We start from the raw sequence: 23900 nt of genomic DNA on the forward strand, positions 1-23900 counted from the left end.
CTCTCTAATGGACCATGGTAACGTTCCCAGTCACATGGGCAAAAAGGTAACTTCCTGAAACACCGGCTGGTCCAATGTGTTTATAAGATCGCTTCTCCCCATAATAACTAGTTTTGCAAAGAAGCAGGCTTTCAGGTTGCGCCTGTGAAAACTGTTACCACGTGTTCAATTACTGCCGCAGATCAGCGTAAAATTGTGGAGAAATCGGCGAAAATTCTTGTCATATCTTGTGAGAGCTGTTGTCACTCCATTTGCGAGCGATACATTCTTATCGCAAGAAAGAAGCGTCGGGAGTAAGGCCCGCACAAGTGTTGACCGAAAGAGCTATCCGGGGTTCGGAGCCAGTATTTCTCCGCAATGCTCGATTCTTGAACAGATTATACTATCGTCTCAAGACGCGCGACGGCTTCTAAGCATTCAGAGCAGATCTTCAATATCCGCTTGTCCCTGTGCATGGCACATGTATTAGAATAGTTTTGCCCAGATGATGGATATTGTTTTCTTTCTCAAAAGCACATAATAAGCTTTAGACTCGTATTCGCAAAAGGATCCTACGCTAGAATCGTTCGCAAGAGAAAATTTCAGCCAATTTTATGTCGGTGATATTATTAGCGATAGCCGCTGACCAATGGCAAAGGGCAGTTAACGAAAGAAACGCTTTCGTGAATTCGGTCCCTGGTTCATCGTTAGCCGCCAGATTCGCAGCTCTCGCGGCAGGGGCCAAGACACCAGTGACGCTTGAATGAGTGGACCTTCCCCTACTACCACAAAAAGCTATGCAGTACCTGCGCGAGCGGTACGATGCGCTGCGCAAAGAAGTCCCGCAGGTCGGCCACGTCCAATCCCGCGATGACCGTGCGTGTCCGGGAAGCGGGATTCGTCAGCAGCGACTGGACGTCGACGTGTGGCGCGAACCGCAGCGGCCATTCGGAAAACCTTCGCGCGGCGTTCACCAGGTCGGCGGCGGTCGCGGCGCGGAAGCAGGGCACCCACGCCGACACGTTCGCGCCTTTGTCCGCGGTGTCATTGCAGCCAAGCGCCGAAGCCAGGCTGCGGTACGGCTCGTTCTTGTCCAACTGCGTGCGCATACATGTGGGCAGAACGCGGTGTCGCTCTAAACCGTCGCGTCAAAGTCGCGGACAATGGGACGCGTCCGCGTCAAAGCTGCTGTGTCATCGCTTTCCTCTGCAGATAGATACGGCAGACGTGTCCGTGCCTTCTTCACGTGGTCCGTACTTTCACTCGGATATACCAGAATTCGTTATTAAGGCTCATAAACACAAATACTTGAACACCCTCCCCTTAAATTTTTGCTGTATTAAGCATGAAAACTCAATTTACAACCCCATGAAATACATTGTGTTTAAACTGGTGTCGTTTATGCTACAAATATACCCAGGCGGCTTGACCAGTCTATAGTAGACATGCAGCACTATAATGTACAACTATTCCAAATTTGTTTATTCCAATTCTTCAAACAGCCCTCCGCGATTGGTCAAAAACGTTTGCGGACCACCCTCACTTCAACCGTCTGTCACGCGGCGTCACGAAAACCGCGATGGCTCCCCATCTGATATGACGTGTACACACAGATTATGCATGTTTTGACCAAACAACAGAAAAATAGTTATTTCTGATTCGACGCCTTAGCGATGATGGGTGCTTACGTCGTCCCGAAACTTCCGCGATGCGAAGGGCATCGTTCAGACACGAGCGGCTCGTTCATACTCGTAGGCCAACTCTCACGGTGGAAAGCTCATCAAGGCGCACTGGGCCGATGCATCGCGGTTCATCTGTGCAGATGGCAACCGCTAAGGAAAACTGAGAACAGTGAGAGCAAACTTCGGCGAGGGAATTGCCATCCGGTGCGACGATTCCGAACGCAGGCTACTGACTAGGCAAGTTAGAAAGCTGCCAGGAAAGTCTTGAAGGTGGCAAAATTATTTTTACTGCAACGGTAAGTGTGGCGCCTTAAGCCCCACACGTCAGTGAAAGGACCGCGGGTTTAATGCGACATTACAGCGCTCCGCTAATCATATTGTTTGTTGTCAGTCTATAGTTGCTAATCTGGCCAATCCTTAGACCAGTTAAATTTGCCAAGATTCTTTTTTTTTTAATTTTGAGGCAATTGTTGGGTATTTCGCGCACATATCAGCTCAGCAGTTCATACCTTCATTCATTTATTTAAGTATCAATGCATCATCAATGATCCCTTGAGTCGGTAATCTGAATCTGAGTATCACATGATGTGTTACATAGCTGTATAATTTTTTTCAAGGATTTTCCCAACGAAGATTATACTACATCACGGTCAGGTACGCCAACGCTATGACAATGTGTACCACCCACCGGATCGAGTGGGAGCAGTGATCCATAGACAACGCCATGGTAGAATGCCCGGAGAGCCATACCGTTGGGCATGCTGCTGGAGGCCATTGACAGCAGATAGGCACCAGACCCACGCCCTACCAGCACCAGTTCCTTTGGGTCGGCGCCGAAGAACTTGGCGTTGTCGAGCGCCCACTGCACGGCAGACACGACGTCATCGACGGCCGGGTCTTGAACCACGCCGGCAACTGGAGACGGGTGCAGAAATCCCAACACGCCTTGCCGATGGTTGGGCGCCACCACGACCACGTTTCCTGCACGCGATGTCCCCCATCGGGTTTATTATGGATTACCACGGTATCTAAACAACGCAGAGACGGACGAACAGCATAACAATAAAGGAATCGTTCCTCTGTGTTCGCGTTCTTTCTTGAGTCATGATGAGTCTACATGGGCACATGACTGTGCTTGCGACAGCCATATAGAAATCATACATGTGCCATGTAGAAATCATATATAGTGTGCCATATAGAAATCAATGCTATAGCATGATGACAAGGCACAAGGAAGTCACTTGGTTGCGGCTCCTTCGCCATCGAGGGTGGGGCAAATGCCATTGAAAAGAACTGATCGAGTAATCAAATAAGAAACGGTGAGTCTTGTCGTACAGGACCCACAGCTTATATACAGCTCGGAGAGGAAGCGAAGGAATCCGAATGAAAATGACGAAAGCGGTTTACGATGACGTTGTCCAGCCATCAATGAGCTTTAAACATCGTCTGTGATGCCAGTAAAAAAAAATATACAGATTCAGCGCACTGGCGGAATTAGTTCAAGTGAAGCTTTGATGGACAGGCAAGGCGCAATGACACATCTCGACAAGATACGCGCAACAGACTTGACGGCAAGCACATGGCGCAGAAATCAGCCAACACGGTAGAGAAACGCGCCACACTGCCACACCCGACCACATGAATGTCTGCGATACAATGCAGGCTGCCGCAAGTTTACGTTTAGCCAGGTAACAACGACAGATATATGCCTGTTATGCATACTGCGCGTTACAATTTTGCTACGGGCAAAATTGCTACTGGCTACGGGCATGAGCTAGTTACTGAAAGCAAAGAATTGTCTGGCAGAGATAGAGGTACAAAACAGCTCCTCCGTGTAGTCCCAAATGTCTTGGTTGGCGGAGACCTATCCACCGTGCCATAATCAAGCGAGACTATATCATCGGCCCTCAGAGCCATATATATACTACTCAGTGGAAGTCACAGTGATAACGTGAAGCATTACGTGCGAGGGTTGCGTGATTGTAAATCAATAAGATAACTACTTCTAAAATCAGCTCTACTGCTAGGAGCGCAGTTTCCTAAACAGTCACTGACGAAATAGGAATGAAAATTCCGGGCCTAGCTTTAAACTTCGCTCACTCCAAATAGATGAGTAATACTTTTTAATCGGTTACGTCGCCGTTAAGCTTGAACACAATTCTGTTTCGAAACAACACTGTTTAGAGGAAGGCCCCTGCTACCACGTCCCAAATGCGACGAACCAGAGGGCTCACGCTCGGAACGAGGCCTACATCTGATGTTCTTATGAGTTTCCTTCCTAAAAGTAAGCTGCCCTCCTTTACTAGTTCCTTCATTTGGGCCATCTCGGTAATTGACATTCCGTACTCACTGCGTTCGCCCAACAAATACATTTGTGACGCCCAATTATGACACTTCCTTGTTGTTCTTCACCACCACCACAACGGGACAATTAGTTTGAGGCTCAGCAGTACAGAGCGGATAAGCTTACTGTTTCGGTGTCATATGGCTAGTTTTCTTTCACCAGCGCAAAGCAGGTGGTCAGGGCCGGTTGGTGACGTACGAAAACGCGTCATATACTACAATGAACTCTTCCTTAAAGCCGTGTTTCGGTGGACATTAAGTATCAAAGTATCAAAATGTTGGCTTCCTTACTAACGTTATAGCGTAGTGCGAGATATTTGTGCTCATTTGTTCTTGTAGCCTTCCTACATTTTTCCTGTTTGTGTAGAGGCATCATCTGGCGCAAAAGTGTTCAGAAACTTGCAAGGAAACGGTCCCCATAACGTTAGAAAAGTGTCTATACCCTGAGTTTTCCACTTCCTTACAGAGACATGAAAAGAACATGGTGACAACGCATTACACACAGTACTTCACGATACGCCGTCGCGAAACGCTCACCCTTGGCAGCCAGTTGTGGCCAATCGGGGTCGTCGTTGGAGCCCGTCTCGAACCAGCTTCCGGAGACCGCCACCACCAAGGCCCGTCCTCCGCCAGTGCCGTTGCCTCCGGTCGTGGCCGCGGGCATCCACACGTTCACGTGCAGGCAGTCCTCGGAGCCGATGACGCTGCCGTTGCTCCACTGGGCGCAAGGAGGCCGCGGCTCGAGGTGTTCGAGAACCGCGCACGGGTCCTGAGGGGGACCCATAGGCAGCGGCACCAAGAATCGGCGAAGGCCCGCCGTGCCCTGGGCAAACGGGACGCCCAGGAAGCGCGTTAGGGCCACGCCGCCCACGGTCACCGTGCGGCCGACTAGACGACCTCCCTTCGTAGCCAGCTGCACGCAAGACGATGCCGTTGCATGGATGTGATTAGGGGTCGACCTTCGTTTAGGTGCTTGCATGAGCCTGAGACGATAGTTAGAGAAAGAAATGTATATGAGTAGTGATACTAAATGTCTGGCATCGTCGAAAAGGCAGCTCTACCCCATTCACCACACTGTCTTGGAGATTCCATTGAAACAAAAACATGCTATTCAAACTGGCTAGTTGGTACTATTCCATAGTTGGGACTACCGCAAAGAGGAATACAAGACGAGAGAAAGACGGGACAGACAGAAGCGCTAACTTTCAACTAAATTTATTGGAACGCAGGCTGACGTTAAATATGAACTCAGTTATTACATCGTCAAAAGAGTAAAAAGAGCAAAGAAGCGTACATGTGAAAAGACCTTTGGGGGAAATTATGCAGTTGAGCGACCACGAATTATGGACCACGTGTCGACACGCCAGAATAGCATCACTGCGTGCAGTTAGACAAGATCACATGCGCATACGCTCAAGAAAATGCAATTATTTTCTTAAACGTGCGCCAACCATGGGCAAACAGGGGGCTGCCTCAATGAATGCCTGGGAGAGAGCAGGGCTACGAAGGGGCGAAAGGTGCAGATGGACATTTAATGGATCGTCGCCACGAGCGCGACTGGCTTCCATACTTTTTCATTACATGGTTGTGTTACATTGTGACTCGGCGCCCTCCACAATCAGCCGATACTCGCTTTGTTGTCGAGGGCTCTGCAATAAACCAGGGTTTATTGCAATAAACAAAAAAAAAGGTTCTCAGCGTGCTGTCAATTTTGTTGACAGAAAGAGGATCGAATTTTTTAGGTAATACATGCCGATAAAGTAAATCCAAGCATGTTTGTGAAAAAATCGGAGGACGCTTAAGCTTCACCTTCAAGAGTGTAACGCGATAGCGTTATCGCACCCCGTTCGCACCGCCCTATCATTCGCGACGCGCCATGAAGGCGAACGCGATCATGGGGCTGACGCCTCGATGGGATCGTCCCCTATCTCGCCTGGGAGCACCACGCAGACGCATGACTCCTCGCCAGCAGCACGGCACACATCGCAGGGGACGTTTTCCCACCAGACGCGCTACGGCGCAGCGATCACGTCAGAGGCGTCCCGCATCGGACGCTGCACCCAGAAATCGCGCTGTGTGAGGAAAGAGGAGCCGCGTCGCCTAAACACGAGGGTTCGAGTGACGCACGCTGGAAGTTGGAAGGGGAGAGTGCGAGAAAACTTATTAAACGCAAGGTTATTGTGGCATCCTCGCACCGGTCCCCGCACGGCCCCAATGCGCTCAAACGAGACGAAGGGGAGAAGCAGGCGAGTGGTGCGCCACCTGTCGCGGCAGCGCCGTACATTGCGAGGAGGCGGTCTTCTGTGTTTGCCGCAAGATGGCTCTGCGTGTGCGCCAAGCGCAGAAGAAATGTAGCGGAAACGTACTCCGCTACTCGTTTAACTGCGACTTCTGTAATTTACATGCTCATAATTGCCGATATACACCGCAGTATAACTTTCTACGGCACGTTTCTGAGGCAACACCGCATTCACTAGAGGCGCTTTTGTCCAGCTTTGAACCATCGAACCTCTAGCTGAGTGGTAGCGTTTGCGTCTCACACTTCTGAGACTCTGGTTCGATTCCCACCCAGCCCATCATGCAAGTTGTTTTTATTTATGAATTGCCTTCCGGGATTTTTTGCTCATGGCCAACGCCGCCGACAGCGACCACACCGGCTTTTCTGCGACACAAGCTCCTTAACGCTGTCGCATTAAAATATCGGTGTACATATCGGTAGGTTGATATTGAAATTCAGGCGTAGAATTTCTCCTAAGCTGGTCGCTACTGACAAGAACTTCTTTCTAGCGTTCGCCCTACCAAAAAATTCCCTAGGAAAAAATGTGAAAACTTTTTGCTGGCTAATCTGGCCTCTCTTCCGCCTCAAAACGTGCCTTTGCCTAGGTACTAAAGAGGAGGACGCGCTTTACTTCGTGGGCCGCGTAAGCTTCCGTCCAAACGGGATCACAGTAGCCGATGCAGAGTCGGTAATGGCGAAGAGCCAGTTTTTGTCGTCATTCGTTGACTCGTGTCGCAGGGGCGCGCGCGCAAATAAGGCTTGTCGCTTCACAGCGTGTATTCTGCCCTCAGTCAGAGGCAGGGTCGTCGGCGTCGGGAGGAGTACGTGCCACATGGGCACGTTCAGCGCATGTACCAACCAGCCATGAACAAGAACTTAATTATAACGTGCTACTGAATTTATAACACTAAACGAATTTGCGACCACTAAAGCGGCATCTGCGCACTGCGCGTTTGCGCATCTGACTTATCAGGTGTTATCTGACTTATCAGGTGTTCTCATGCAGAGCCCGTATCTGCGCAATGGTGTGTCGGCATATGGGTCGATGGCAGCTGTCAAGCCACTGTCGCAATGCAGGACTCCTCGTCGCGTAAACAACACGGGAACACGGGCTCTGCATGAGAACACCTGATGAGCGGTATAAGTCAATGCCAGTGTCACGGGCACTCAGGCAGACGCGACAGGATGAAACCGCATGAAAGCAGCGCTGCAACCCGGTAAGAAATTACATAGTTTCGTTCTCTGCGCGCAAGCGTGGGAGCAAGCAGACGAAACGGAAGTACATCTCGCTACGCTACAAAGCAAAACAAAAACACGCAGAAGTTTGGTGTTTATCTTTTATGCGAAGCATATATATTACTAGAGCTCAACCCAGCTCCTCAGGCGCGGCGGTGTCGCCTTCAATACCACGTGACACCGTGACGTCACGACAGAGGAGAAACGGGGCTCCAACTCGCGCCGTCGCTCGCGGCGTCGCCTTCAAGGCTGACCACGTGACACCGTGACGTCACGACAGAGGAGAAACGGGGCTCCAACTCGCGCCGTCGCTCGCGGCGTCACGGCGGTATATAAGCAGCTATGCTTGTTTCTAGGTGGCTTTGGCTTAACTCTTGCAAGATGGGCTGGGTGGGAATCGAACCAGGGTCTCCGGAGTGTGAGACGGAGACGCTGCCACTGAGCCACGAGTACGATGCTTCAAAGCAGTACAAAAGCGCCTCTAGTGAATGCGGTGTTGCCTTAGAAACGAGCTGTTTCTAAGGCTCAGGCGTGCGTCGCTTGCTCAGGCCGCTGCGTTGCTCGACGCTCACCGCGTCCAATGCGGGGCGCGTAGTCGCTGCGCCGTAGCCCATTGTCTTACACCCCTTGGCGGGTCGACGGGAACGCTGTCGCGTTCCACTCTTGAAGGCGAAGCAGAGTAACGCATGAGTTGTTTCTTCGTCTAGCCGAACCAAATATAGCCCAGCAACAGCAGTTCACCAGGCTAAACAGCGGTTCAACAACTAAAATAAAGGCTAGTATGCTTCGCATCCTGGGCTTAACCTTAGCTAATCCACAGCCATTTTTATTATTTCTCTAAACTTCAATTGGTCTACGTATGCAACATATTAAATAACTTATGTTGCCTTGAATAATTCTCAAAGTCACGTGTCACTGCGAATGACGTCAAAGCATTGCCATGCACGTAGGCGCTTTTGTACGACTGACGTCGACTCTCCGACTGGGAGCGCGGCGCCCGCGAGAAGAAGAGCAAACGGCGTTTGGTAATATGAGCTCTTTCCGCGGCGCGCAGGCATGTAATACTTAGCAGACACGATCGCTGGCGTACATTGTATACACTGCGCTTGTCGGCTCAAAATGGCCAGGCCTGGTAAGGGGTCCTTTAAAGATGCAAAACCTACGCACTTCATGCAGCCACCGGTGCACCTGAAATGTGAGCGGAGACGAACGCGAGCAACGCTCTGCTAAGACTGCCCATTGGATGACGTGCGCTTGACGTTTCACTGCCCGTTCCGCTCGGAGCAGTGCATGCACAGTGCAGCTCAAGAGAAACGCTAACGTCCTTAGAGCGGTGTGCGCACAACATTGACGCCAGCAGCTGCAGCCAAAACCCTGCGCTGGCTTCGGCAGGGCTAACTGATAAGAGCGTGACGGTGCATTAATTTGGATTCATCGTTTTTGCAGCAAAATCCAATCCACGGCGCTGGAAGCCTGCCAACCTTCCACGAGCGCGACGCATATGCACCAACGATTGCAGGACTGCGATGAAGCGAATGCGCCTAGAGCATAGTCCACCTTGATTGTCGCTTTAATTGCATCCTCAATAACAACAGTGTCTGCAACCTTGAACAAGGGACATGGCGGGGTCTTCCATTTCATTTAGTTTCTTTTCTTGACTTGGACACTGTCATTGTCGTTTGTCAAAAATGAAGTTCATCTGTCTGGTGCCATGTGGCTACGCTCTGAAATCTTGATTAGGCGAAGGCTTCATCGTTCGAGGCTAGTTTAACGCACCAGAACGGTGTCCTCAGGGAGAGGCTTGTCGGGTGGCGGGCAAACGTGTTGGACGTCCGGCGGTGACGCCCCGAGCATGACACCCACCAGCGCCAGTGCGACACCCATCATGATCACGGCGGTGGTCACCACAGTCGCCAGGAATGCCCTGCACCCGAAATGAACATTATTCACACGGCGAATGAATGACAACGAAATGTGACTCCAAGCATCGAGCAACCATATTTTGGCTAGAAACAATGCAGTCGATCTATCAAAAAAAAAAACTTGGATAGGCTATATTCGGGACACAGCTGCAGTCGGGTACGCGAAATGTCTGTGGTGCAGACAAGATAAAAAAAAAAGGAAAAGCCGCATATTTAGCTTATTGGTCACCATTCGGTGCAAAAGTATGACATTTACATGTACATGCCGAATAGCATTAAAAAACAAAGAAAAACGATGTTGTCCGGGCAGTGAGCAAATGGCTTTCAAATTTTCAGAAATAAAAAGCAATTTTATCGCATTTGAATAACGTTGAACCCTATAGAAATGCTCAATTTGCGGTCTATGGTCGAACCTACCACCTCCTGCTCCGAGGCAGAATGCCATAACCACTGAGCCTTCGTGCCAGTTAAGGCCCTCGTACCAAAATCGTTATCTTTGTCACCTATGATCGTAGTATCCGGGCAACTGTCGTCGTACTTTGTCTAGCCAGCTGCCACTCTTGTGGCTGGTACTTAACGATTTCCTTGAAATAAATCATTACTTGTTTTGCTTGTGTTTTCCTCTCTTAAAGAAAATCGAAGAGTGAACTGCTTTTTAGGGGTCTTTGAGCATACATCTTGCCGAGAGAACGCGCAGGTCGGTTGCGTTACTGTTTTGAGCTTGGTATTGTGTTTCTTTTGCGTGCTGTACTGATCGATGCACGTCTTAGTTATACTGCAGTTTCGTTATTGAGCGAAGCAAGTATTTTCATTAAGGTTCTATTCGTGCTGTAGTCATCCTGAAATAGCACACGTTTACACCTGTGCTGGTCTATCACATTATTGGACCACGCCTTGTCTGCAGCGCTCGTCCAGCGTCTGTCAACGCTCCGGACCGGCCCTGATTGGACTGGATTGGATTGGATTGAGTGCCTCTCCTGGCCGACTCACCTATCGTGTTTTCTTGCGCCGGTTTCGCGTTTTCGACTCACCTAGCGTGTTTTCTGGCGCGGGCAACGCGAACATTTGTCGCCGATGGCCCAGTACCCGCTGGAGGAGGACGCTGCATCTTAAAAAAAGGTGCGAGGCATAAGACGCATTGTCGAAGCAGTAAAAGAATGTGACACATATTCAAGCCTTTCGCAGCGTTCAGAACTATGAAGCCATGAGCAGCTTCTCCTACAGATTTCAGCGTTCACTTTTTTGTTGTTAGTAAGTCTGCCCAAGCTTCGTTTTAGCTATGTTAATTTGCGCGACGCTCCGATTCTGCGTCGTTTCGATTCGCTCGTGGCTTCGCTATGATCATTATTACGGTCTCCCGGCCATCTAACATACCGCTTTCTAATACCTAATTACGCCATTTGGTATTATCTCGTGACATTCAGTACTTCTGCTTCGTGCTTCGGGGTCGCCGACATCCGAACCTTAACTCACTTCCAGATGTAATCTCGTACCGAGTTCTGTTCGCGAAAGACGACCACTCAAAGTTGGCGAAACGAGCGTGATATTGCATTACGTATGTTATTCGCACCCGCCGTGGTTGCTCAGTGGCTATGGTGCTGGGCTGCTGAGCACGAGGTCGCGGGATCCAATCCCGGCCACGGCGGCCGCATTTCGATGGGGGCGAAATGCGAAAATACCCGTGTACTTAGATTTAGGGGCACGTTCTTGGAAAAAGCAAGAATGAACATGCGCGGCTTGCCTTAGAGGCCTACCACATAAAAAGACAAGGCAACAATTGCATTAGTGACACATCTTTGTCCGTGCACCCATCAGAATTTGAATTCCTACGTTTGCGTATAAGTTGGCAGATGTCAGTAATGTATTCTCGGCGCCTGCGCGGTGGTGTGGCCTAGTTATATATATGCATCGACGACGAAAGAAAAAATGAAGTTAGTCAGCGCCAGTGTGTGTCGTGTCTTTCTTTTTGTGGATCGTCCTAGATGTTTGCGCTGTAACGTTCAGTTCAGAATTATGTACCAGCTAGGCCCGAATGTAGTGTTACTAAAGAACCCCAGGTGGTCCAAATTTCCGGAGTCTCCCACTACGGCGTGCCTCATAATAAGAAAGTGGTTTGGGCACGTAAAACCCCATAATTTAATTTAATTTTTATGTTACTCGCACACCATGCATTTTGGGGGGAAAGTGCGCTGTACATTGTATCCAGAGAATGCGAGCAGGCATTGTGTCAGCGCTTATCATGTACTTGTAAGCATGCTTGGAGTAATCAGAAATCAGTACGCCAAAGTTCTACGTAGGAATAACGGCTCAAATAAACTTATTTGGAATCAAGTATGCCTGCAACGTGCTATCCTTCCGTAAGCTGTGTTCTAATAGATGAATATAATAAATAAAAGAATGCAACTTATAGTCATCACGAATAACTTATTGGGGAAAATGGTAAGTGCCGAGCTTTGTTTCAGCTATCCAACGCCAAGAATGGAGCCGTCATTCAGCAACTTAAAACCTGAGAAGAATTACTTGCACATGTAGTTATTATCAATAATTATTTTGAAAGGATGTACTAAATTACTAGCCTGTTAAAACACTGCAATACCGAACACCGAAAACATCATCAGTCATATGATGCTTCCGGAATCCCTGCGACATTCTAGACCGTAATGTACTATCAGTCGGAAATAGGCACGTGCAAGGTGCGATATGAGGGGCTTAATGTATTCACACTCATTACTGCACGCCTTGCATGTCGCATATTGATCATAACAACGAAATGATAGATGCTACGGTAAAATAAGAATGTAATCTCTGGAGTCGCATGTGTATACTAAGATCTATCTCTTCACCTCTGACTTAGTCAATGACAGCAATTCTTTTTAGTGGACCACATCTCTTTCATTTTTGTTTCAGTAAGCACAAAGCATGGCGGCGTAAGTAGCCCTTCTCAGTTGTCATCAAGATCAGTAACCACTCGCCACATAATGCAACCTGTAATCTATAGCGTTTCTACAGGTCGTGGCCCTTTGAGTCACTTCTCTCGGACGGCCACGACTTCACGTGCGCACAGTTTTGAGCGCTACGCCATGTGACCACCTATAGTGCCAATTATCTCCTTTGGAGAAATGCTTTTTCAAATATTTCCACACAGTTTTGTTCTCCACGGTGAATACTATCCAATCTCCTTGAGAATCACTGTGGTAGTTCAGTATAGTTTTGGCTTTCTGATCCAGAAAGCGACACTGTGAGTTCGATTATCACCACGTAGACCAGGATTCCGGATGAGACTGATTGCGAAAGCAACTTGTCTTATGATGCATTAGGTTAAAGAACAGCAGGCCTTCGGACTGATCCAGAGCTTGCCACTACGACGTCCCCCATAATGCACATTGCAGGTATGGGACAGTCAGGGCACATAATTTTAACTATTACGAGGAAGCGAAGAGAGAGTACCCTGTGAGAATGAATTACAGGCATAAAAAGGGAGTTAGACAGAAAACAACAGTTACTGCAGAAAGACAAGTTGTCAACACTTCATTTGCAATTAGGCGGCACAGGAGTGTCGAATGAGGTAAGAAGTAACGGAGCGGACGCAAATTTGAATTTGCGTCCGCACAATTTTCCCAAGCGCACGGGTAATTCTATGAAGACTCGCACACTCCGGAAAAAAAAAGCCGCAGTTTTGCCCAAGAGGTGAAGCATCGACTGCGATGGCAAATTAGTAGACAGCCACACGAAGTAGCGATAGTACTTTTGTCGGCCGTGTAAAATTGTGAACACTCGCTTTACTAACTAAATTAACAAGCATGACGTCAGGACGCACACGCAAGCATGCACACGTCACCCTTGATGACCGCGGAGACGCGCTGTCAAAACGATGGCGTGAGGAAGCGCGCGCAGCAGCAGCGAGCGAAGTGACCTTCGTGCTGTCTATCGCTTCAGGGCAAACTGAGCGGCGAGAACACAGCGCACGCAAATCTACGAGCCGTCGGCCCACCCAGACTCTGTCTCCAAAGTATATATCTTTCGATATAAGGACCACGCGACCACGCGCGGCCATGCGTTGCTCTTGAAGTACAACGATCCCTCCCCTTACCTCCCCTCCCCCCGGTTCCTTGCACTTAAGGAAAGACGGCGCGCTTCCTCCCCTCTTTCTTCACTTGCGCACGCGAGATTGAGTCACGGCCGTCGAATTAGCCGCGCACGCATTCACTCACACATGCAGCATACGCCACGCGGCGACGGTGTTATCACCCCTGAGCTTTATGCGGAACACGACGGCGACGGCGACGGCAAAAATGCTCAGGGATCGTCCATATATTTGCTACCGCAATGCGAGACCTCAGCAAACCGTGCTCACTTTAGCCGCAGGAGGCTTCGGTGCATCCTGCGTGGTAGAGGTGTGGGACGGCAGCGCCGCGGTAGAAGCAGGGGCCGCTTCTGGAGGCTTTTGAGATTCTCGCGCCCCCTTGTCTGAGCTCGAGTGCTTCCGAGTCTTGCTGGAGCTCGGCGTGTGCGACGCGGCAGAGTCGGCGCTCCTGGGAAAAGCAAACGCCAGTGGCATCCGTCAGAATGCAGCGCTTGCAACGAACGCTACAGATGGTATGCTATAATACACAGAGCGAATTTTTCAAAACCGTATAGTATAGAGACTAATGCAGTGTAGGAAGAGGGATAAGCCTGTTGCCATGTTGCTAACAGTTCGCTTTTGCTATTTCGACTATCAAAATTTTGTATTGTTGTAAAGTTATGATTAGTTAGGATTAACTATCTAACCTTTGAAAAATAATTGTTTTGACGAGATTATGCGAGAAACTTGCCATGTCTTCATAGAAAGCAACGTATTGAATTGCTTGCACCTCACTACCGCCTGCCTACGATGCAGGATACAAATTCCATGACCGCATTTTCAATCACAATTTAAATAACTTTTTCGCGAAGTATTAGACAAAACAAAGGAATATTTTAAATCTTAATGAATGAACTGTCACTAATTGTACAGGAAACACGATATATGCGCAAATCGGAATTCAGGCTCGCATATTGTAGTAGTCTCATAGTTATACATACCGGAACGTTTGTGAACAAAAAGATTCCGCGTTAGCTCGGAGGATACCACGTACAAAAATGGCGGACTGGGTCGAGAAAGCGACGTCCGTCAAGCGCTGCCATTTAAACTTTGCAGAAAACAGGCGCAGTTATACCTTGGTTCGATCCCTGCGTATAGATTTACTCGTCTTGCTGCATACCTTTAAAAATGCAAGTATGCACAATGTATTGATCGTCAGTAGACGTTAAACAGTTTTAGTTTGTTAATACACTACTTATTACACAATATTCCGCACGTTAGCTCTTTAAGAATTTTCTGCTTTTTTGTTGATGTGTTTCATACAGTGTCACGAACACCTTGTTTACAAACGGTCTATATACATCTGTGGAGGAAAGTGTACGCCCACAATTCTGCAGGCTGTCATTAGAAAATCTATAGACTCCATGAAAGACAGCCCATAGACTTGCTATCGATCGTATCAATGTGTTTGGGCAAGAGTATACAGATGCCAGTAATGCTCGCTCCGAACATTTGAAATGTTGACTGCGGAAAAATTTCAACCGACAAATTTTCAAACGGCAGTCTGGTGCCACTTCAATGGAAGCTGCAAACACGCCCGTTCTGCCAGTATGTGAATGAGGGGCGTTACGTGTAGTCGGCTAAAACACTTTATTCTGTCTTCGAACTAATTTGTGACTTTGCAAGTTGAATATTTGCAACAGGAAATCGCGTTACAAATGCAGAAGTTTGCACGGTTTATCACTTAGTAAAGCAATGAAGGGGGCTAGTTGGTGAACGTTCATGGTTATATTGCGCTCAGTTTTACACAGACGATATAAGTGAAGGACAGGACGTGTGCTACGTCCGTCCACGTCCCGTCCTTCACTTATATCGTCTGTGTAAAACTGAGCGCAATATAACCATGCACGGTTTATGCATGCATTCAGACATTCATCTGTTTATGAAGATATGATCGCATGGTAATTTATAAATTTAACGCGCAATAAAGTAATCAGCACGAACGCTTCAAGTGAAGCGCGAAGCTTCGACAAAAGCATATTCTGCCCATAACTACCATACCAGCTGAATACACGTGCAACGTCAGAGCCCGCCGTATTTCCCGTCTACTCAAATAGTTTCGACCACCCACCTTGGCTGCTGTCATATTTAGCGGAAATACTATGGAAAATATAGGAGTAGAATGAAGAACCCGCATTCTGAAGCATCATTCAATAGTCAAAAGAGACCCCCTCCCTCCTCGCTCTCTCCCTCCCAAATCCCCAGAAGACGCAGCTAACCAATTATACAGAATCGGAACGGACATTGTGTCTTCGTATGTCATGCGAGCTATAATGTAAAGCTATTCAATACTTTTTTTCATTCCGTTTCTGCAATCAGCTAGTCCTCCACGATTGGTCAAAAATGCTTCGGCCTACCCCAACTTCGCCTATCTCTCACGCGACGTCACGAATACCGTATATCACGAGTACATACTGATTACGCATAATTAGACCGAAGAACAGAAAAATTTCCTATTGCACACCTTTTTCTCCATCAGACCGCCGCTATTGGTCAAAAACTTTCGGGCTGCCCCACTTTGCCTTTCTGTCACGCGACGTGACAAACCTTACGTTTACGCATTACGTTTACGCATTAAGAATGCATAATATGCCGAACAAAACAATTTTTTTTACAGCATAGCCCGAGACTACTCCGTTCCCGAAGGAATAGATGCCTATCCATCGATTGCTCTGACACTGGCTACTTGAGCGGCTGGAAAGAAAAAAATTCGTTCCCGTTTTCTTTCCTTCCTTTTTTTTTTTTTTTTTACGTGGCAGTATAACGTTGTTAAGGCGCTTTCGACATGTATACGACATTACTCTGCCAACTTTGGGATCCGTTTTAGTGGCATTATTTAAGCTTCCGTTCCACGCCACCACGATTTTCGACCAGCCACTGCAAGCTGAGCAAGCGGGAGCGGGCCAATCGCAGACGCCGTCACCATCCTCCTCATCCGGTTATCTACACTTTCACTACGCTAACTCGTCCCCAACGAAACCTTTTACACTTCTGCGTTCTCCTAGCCTCTAGTCAGCCAATTAGATACGAAAAAAAATTGTCAAGGTATGCAGTGCTATTCGCTCTGAACTGAAACTAAGAAGGGCCTATAAACGAGGAGAGCGTTTGATAGCGAGGTTAAAATAACGCTTGACGTCAGAAGTTTGGCATCAGCAGATTGGCATAAAAAGAGATTGGAATAGTTTTGCGTTATAGGGCCCCAGTTTTGCAAAATACATCCGAAAAAAAAAATAAAGAGAGAAACGTCGAACATGCAGGCTGTGCTGCCTATGTTGACCTTCCGAATCTGTCGCTCGCTCGCTCGCGAGGAATAACTCAGCGGAGCGCTCGGCAGGACAACCGCTTAAGACTATCGCGACTCACTTTCCCGCTCCATCGTCGCTGGACGACGTGCTTCGTCGCTTGCCGTCTCGCGGCTTCTGTTTCCTTTTGTTTTTCCGGCTTTTGGTCTCCGTGTGCTCCTGCGCCGACATCGAAGTTTCGCCACCAGGTTTGTTCGCAGAATCCATGACTTAAAAGAACAGTCGTGTGGATCAGAGAGGTCGGCGGCCGATTTCCAACGCTGAAAACGATGACGATGGCAGTGACCTCAGTAACCGTGGCCTATACCCACTGTGGGCGAAAGGCAAACAGTCGGGAGAACGCCTTTTATTTTATTATTTTATTTTTCTTTATTATTTTTCGGGTTGTTTTGTCTCTCGTTCATTGCCTCCAGGTAACCACGTCGTCGATCCAGCACGTCGTTTCTCCCGCCTAACGCTTCCTAATGCTGTTTAACAACCACATGTCCATTCTGCGTTATATCATCGTTCTACATATCATCGTTCCTTTTTCGCGCACATAAGAAGCGAATGAATTACTCGACTTTCTAACGTCACCCTCACTATCGCCGTTTGTCGTTTGGACACTGACATTGAGGAAGAAGATTTCTCAAGTCCCAACGCCTAAAGTGACCAACCATATTTCTTTATTACTACCTATCATGTAATGTCCCATTTGTTGGTAGATTTCAGGCATGAAAAAATTAATTAAGCAATTAATAATACTGTCGGTGGCGTAAAGATGGGCAGCATTGTGCGTTGTGAAACGAAACACTCCACGGCCACGATGAACACCACTCACGCCAGCATTATTTTTTTTTCATGCCTGGGTGGGTCTGCGAAGTGGAATGGCGAGGTTGTGGAAATGCACACGCATTTCAACATCTTTGAGGTGGCAGCGCGGTGGTTGTCACGTGATGATTAAGCGCGCGCACGCGAAGTGTGGCGTTGAGAGGACACCTTTCGCTGTTCCCGCTTCTTTTCGATTATTGCTACGACGCCAGACACTCTTGAAGAAATGTGCACCCTTTGGGCTGTATATTTGCCACACAGCGATATCGACATCTGTCTGACTTGCGTTTCCTTTCTTGAAAACGCTGCGCTCGTTACCTTCCTGTCGAGAATGCTCTCTCGACAGGAAAGTAGCCGGCGCAGCGTTTTCAAGAAACGAAATGCGGGCAAGACAGACGATGATTATCGTTGCGTGGCAAATATACACCCCAAAGGGTGTAAACATTTTTTTAGAATGTAAGAGTGCACGCTCTTACACTCTTAAGCAAAATTACACCCTTTTGCCACACAACGATAATCGTCATCGGTCTTGTCCGCATTTCCTTTCTTTAACGCGCCGAGTCTGGTACTTTCCAGTAACGAACGTCATGCGCATTATCAGCATAACAGAGCATCCCGACAGGAAAGTAGCGGGCGCGGTGTTTTCAAGAAAGCAAACGCAAGCAAGGCAGATGACGATTATTGTTGTGTGGCAGAGATACACCCCAAAGAGTGTAGCTACGCCTACACATTTAAAACGGTTGCACCCTTTGGGGTGTATATTTGTCCCACAACAATTATCGTCATCTGCCTTGCTTGCGTTTCCTTTCTTGAAAACTCGGCGCTCGCTACTTTCCTGTCGAGAATGTTGTGTCACACTGATAACGCGCATGCCGTTTGTGACTGGGAAGTACCGGACTCGCAGCGTTAAAGAAAGGAAACGCGGGCAAGAGAGATGACGATTAATGTTGTGGGACAAGGTACGCCCCAAAGGGCGTAGATTTTTCTAAGAGTGTATCAGCATGACATAGCATTGCCGACAGAAAAGTAGCGGGCGCGGCGTTTTCAAAAAAGGAAACGCAAGAAGGCAGATGACGATTATTGTTGTGTGGCAGATACACACCCCAAAGGGTGTAAACATTTTTTAGAGTGTAAGAGCGTAGGCAAAGGTACACCTTTTGGGGTGTATCTCTGCCACACAACAATAATCGTCATCTGTCTTGTTTGCGTTTCCTTTCTTGAATACGACGCGCCCTCTACTTTCCTGTCGGGAATGCTATGGCATGCTGATAACACACATGCCGTTCGTTCCTGGAAAGTACCGGGCTCGCCACGTTAAATAAAAGGAAATGCGGACAAGACTGATGACAATTATCGTTGTGTGCCAAAATGGTGTAATTTTGCTTAAGAGTGCAGCCAAGGCACCCCTTCCTCTCTTTCCCCTTTATTGGAACTGAGGAGCCTCCCTCTCCACGCTGCAGCTCGAAATGAAACGTCCTCCTACCGAGGCATTTTTATCTTGCGGGTGACGAGCTTGCACCTAGCCGCATCTCAACTCAACCGCAGTGACCACCGCCCGCTGCCCCGTTGCAACGGCCTGGCCTCTGTGAGCGGCTCACCACCCTTTCTCGCACAATGACAGAGCCATTTCTCATGCTTTAATTCACGCCGCGTTCTCAAAAATGACCGCAGTCAATTTCTGGAACGTTAACTCGCCGACAACACAGTCATCAATGGCACATTTGTGGCGTATCTCTAGGCCTTGCTCATTTTATAGTCATTCCGTTCTGGTACGCTAGAAAGGAATGACTATACAATTAACCAGACGCCCCTCCCACCCCCCCCCCCCCCCCGCTGAAGAAAAAAAAGAAAAGCATATTCATCCAACTTTACTGCAGCACAAGTTCTGCTTGCGGTGCTGTCGTGCTCGCTAAACGTCATTGCAGCGCTAGAACAAGTTCAGAATTCACGAGGCAACTATGTTTTCAGGGAAGCCGCACAATCAACTTTTATCAAAGCTATGAACGGTTGGTCCTACATTCATTGCATTACCTAAAATGTAATTAACTAAGAAATGTACATATCAAAGCTGAGGGGGGGGAGGGGGGGGCCATTCTGCAAGAGTCCGTCTAGTGGACATGTCCAGTTCGTCTGCTGCTGAAGTTATGATTGGCTGGGCTGGGGTGCGCGTCAGAAGGAGGCAGGCAGTCCACCCAAGGAGCACCTCACCAGCAGATGAGATGGACACTCACCCGCCCTCACGCCCTCCCCCGCCCCCACGCCCTCCCCCTCCCCCTCAGGACGACGGCCAACTACTGAGGCTACAAAACGAATTTCGCGGCTATGTTACTAACATTCAAGATTGTTCAATCGCTGCTCGTTCTGGCAGCTTCTCAGAGGAGATATGCACTGGCCTCATCTCCACAAGGACCACAGTGGCGACAGTAAAATTTCTGGTGAGAAGAGGCGTCATCCGTACCCTCAGGAGGAAATTCAGTACTTATCCCATGGAGGGACTGTTCAGACAACTGACGGTTGTCTGACAGAGACAACGCGCTGGGGGCGAGTGTCGCGACCGCGACTTTGGATCACATGGTAAGGAAAACTGCTGCCAAAACACACAAATATGCATATCGAAGAACCTCGAAGAAGCAACTGCATCTGCTCAACCAAAAGTAGTTAAAGAACTGACGCTTTTTAGGCAACAATCTCTAGCTCTACGAGTCTCTGTTGCTCATTCAGGCTTGGTGTATGTAGGTGGCTATACTGCCATTGCCTCAGTGATCTTGCGTCTGATACTTATGCCACCCTCGTGACGACGAAAAAGACAAGTCACTCCTTTGTAAAACCTTCCGCATGAGCGAAATGCTCGTGGTCGTCATTATCCAAATTCAAAGAGTGAAGCACTGCTGGAAACAATTTCGACGTTTCCTTTTTTTTCTCTTTTATTTAAGGAACTCACTCATCGACCATGAAGAAAAAGTCTCGCAGCGTCAACATTCGATACTTCATTGAATATTCACGTGACGTACACTATTGGGTGGTTATCGGCAATAGGCGTCCTTACATGTAATTTCTGAAAGTGTTCTTCAATGATCCTTCAACAGCACAACGGTATGCACAAAGCCTTACGGTGTGATCCGTCATGTCAACGCGACGGGATTTCCGACCGGCGACACCGCTGTAACTTAAGAGCTTCGCGACAATGTTTTGGATTGTATTGCAAGTAGCGCCTCATACATTTTGTAGTCTTTTGTGTGCAACGCTGTTAGAATCCTAAAGAGCTTACGCTTTCTCTCCGATCGAGCAGTGAGACAGGTTGCTTGGATTCGAATAACGTCGCAAACACGGAAGTGTAGTCTTTATTTTTAAGTACCTGTGCAATCAAGGCTGGCCATTGCATTTTAAATACTTGTTTCGTAATGCTCTTGCTTAAAAATGGTTTTCTTTATTTATTTACATCTGTCCGGCGCTTCTGCGCGATAGCTGCACTTCCTGTATGCCTCAAGTTGCAAAGAATGGATGCACAGACCTTTGGGCGCCTACAGCTTTGGCTGCACAAGTCATGGTCGTTAAGTTTGCGTCGAGTGTAGTGCTGGAAAAAAAAAAGCAGGTGAGAAATTGATGCGATCGAATCCTCTACAGGTATAGGTAGCGATACAAGGTAGATAGAAAAGTTCTTATGAAAGAAAAGCATTGTGAAGATGGAGCGGCGTTTAAAACCGTACCCCGAGGATCAATCGCGTGAACAGGACAGCGGCCCCCGTGGTGTGCAGAGAGCGCTAGGGAGCCTGCATGCAAGCGCCTTGATGTATGTTTCCTACAGATAAGATCATGATGAGAATGATGACCTTGATAGCTTATTGGCATCCCCTTTGAGACGGAGCGGATACGAATGGTCATCTAGCCTGTTTGATTAAATCAAGTAAACGGTGCATGACTTTCATTCTAGCAAGTTTGTATACGTCAGCACAATATTTTTCTTTGATCAGAACTTTTCTATCTACTCTGTATCGCTACCTATACCTGTAGAGGATTCGAGCGTATCAATTTCTTCCCTGCTTTTTTTTTCCAGCACTACTCTAAACGTCTTGTTGCTTCTCTTGACTGCTGACTGGTTGATGCGTTCGTCCACTTGAAATCCAGGCGCTTCTGGAAGATGTCGTTACCTCCGGGGCATTCCATTACGATGTGCTGAGTGGTCTCGGGATTTTTGCTGCAGCATGCACATGTCTCATCTCGCCGCGAATATTTCCTCCGGTATGTTTTTGCCCTTAAGAGAACAGCTCGAGCCTCAAATAGCAAGGCACTTCGCTTCACGTTATCGTACAAATTTCCCCTTCTAATTTCTTTTTCTCATTTTTGTAAATCTTCATGGACATTGTTGTTTCCATTTTTTGCATCCAATTCACTGTTTCTGTTTCCCTCACTTTCTTTCCGACGACTTCTGGTTGTCTATTTACACTTTCAATTACCCTGTACTTGGTTACCGACTTTCTTGCATTCTTCGGCCATACTGTGCCCACGCTCTTCAGGTGGAGATACTTGTGCACTTTATCCGCCCATTGATTTTTATCCATGTTCCTGAGCCTTTCTTCAAAACTAATTTTTCTCTGCACTTCTCTGATTTCAAAAGAGACCCAACCCATGTCACCTTGCACTGCCTCATTTGCGGTTTTAACACGGGCTCCCAAAAGCCAACCAGCCTACACATCTTTGTTAACTTCGAGCCCCGAGAAAATATCCAATTTTACGCACAGAATGGCATTTACAGAAGTTAGCGCTGGCACCATTATTCCTTTCCAGATTCCAAGCAGCACATCGTATGTTGTGGCCTCAAGGTGCTCTAGAGGATGGATGGATGGATGGATGGATGGATGGATGGATGGATGGATGGATGGATGGATGGATGGATGGATGGATGGATGGATGGATGGACGGACGGACGGACGGACGGACGGACGGACGGACGGACGGACGGACGGACGGACGGATGGATGGATAAATGGATGGATGGATGGATGGATGGATGGATGGATGGATGGATGGATGGATGGATGGATGGATGGATGGATGGATGGATGGATCGATCGATCGGTCGATCGATCGTCTTTTTTGAAACGGGGTGATGGCAGTTGCCACCGTGCTCAGCTTCTTTATTTTTGTTTAACTGTATTGTAAGTTATTAAAATTCACCATTTTCTTTAAATACGTCGTCCTACACTTTTAACTTTATGTCACCTCTCAGCTTTTGAGCCACCAGTCTTCCAATCGCTATTTCCTCATTTCCAGCGCATATTTATTTACACGACTATTGTTATCTCTAAACCCTATAGGGCCTCAGGAAGCGTGACTGTGCCCGCACCGACATCGGGATGGATACCATCACATTTTAGTATGAGGTGTCCTATTGTTTCTACAGATTTACCACACACTACAGGTGTGTTTTCTTGTTCGTTAAATTTCTTTCTATAGCTGCGCGTTCTAAGACATCTTGACCTAGCTTCAAAAAGTAGGGCACTGCCTCTTGAGTTATCATAAAACGCTTCCTTACTCATCTGCTCTTTCCAGTATCGATATAGTTCAACACTATGCTTCTTTTCCATTGAACTTATCCAATTTTTACCTTCCGCGTTTTTAACCTGTCGTTTAATGCTCTGTCTTTCTCCAGGGAAGGCTCACAGCACCCCGGGCGGCGGGCAGCAACACTTCCCCGTGCTCATGCCATAACGAAGAAACGCGCGCGTATACACCAGACCAGCCATCAGTTTGCATATGAGGAAAATTTGAACAGTAACTCCCCCCCTGGGCAATCGTAGTACAGTGCGTATCATTCTTTAGTATCGCGAACTATGAAGCTTATACTCTACCCTTGAAACCAAGTCTGTCGTATTTCAAGAGATAAGGCAATTCCACAGAATACCACGCACATTATCACGAACTCCTCAGTAAACTCGTATTTACCACCAATCTTGTCTTTGCAAAATGAATGAAATGCTGCGCTTTCTTTCTTCTCGCATAATTTGCCCGCCGACGCCCTCACATGCGTTCCAACGCGTCCTGTCCAGAAGCTTCCCCCTGTTGTACACTCTCAATGCTTGCGTTTTCCGCACGCACCTTTGCCGCGAACGCTCTCGCCTGCGTTCTAGTTTCGCCTCGGTAAGGCTAAATCTAAACGCGCCAAGGGCCTCAACCAAAGCCACCAAGAAAAAAATGTAAGGCCTTCGCATCACCTCCTCTCCCCTG

General features: G+C 47.9%; 1 protein-coding gene across 1 annotated transcript; it reads right to left on the reverse strand.

Moving 5' to 3' along the window:
• Positions 1–417: 417 nt before the first annotated feature.
• On the reverse strand, positions 418–10053 carry LOC129384881 (carboxylesterase 4A-like). Its single transcript, XM_055070472.2, has 5 exons — positions 9295–10053; positions 4542–4917; positions 2350–2642; positions 786–1076; positions 418–447 (listed from the first exon to the last, which is right to left on the reverse strand). The coding sequence occupies exons 1-5, from the start codon at positions 9403–9405 to the stop codon at positions 418–420; spliced, it is 1101 nt and encodes a 366-aa protein (XP_054926447.2). The 5' UTR covers positions 9406–10053.
• Between the last annotated feature and the right edge of the window lie 13847 nt (positions 10054–23900).

The sequence above is a fragment of the Dermacentor andersoni genome, chromosome 5 (genome assembly GCF_023375885.2).
Source record: "Dermacentor andersoni chromosome 5, qqDerAnde1_hic_scaffold, whole genome shotgun sequence".
Lineage (NCBI taxonomy): Eukaryota > Metazoa > Arthropoda > Arachnida > Ixodida > Ixodidae > Dermacentor > Dermacentor andersoni.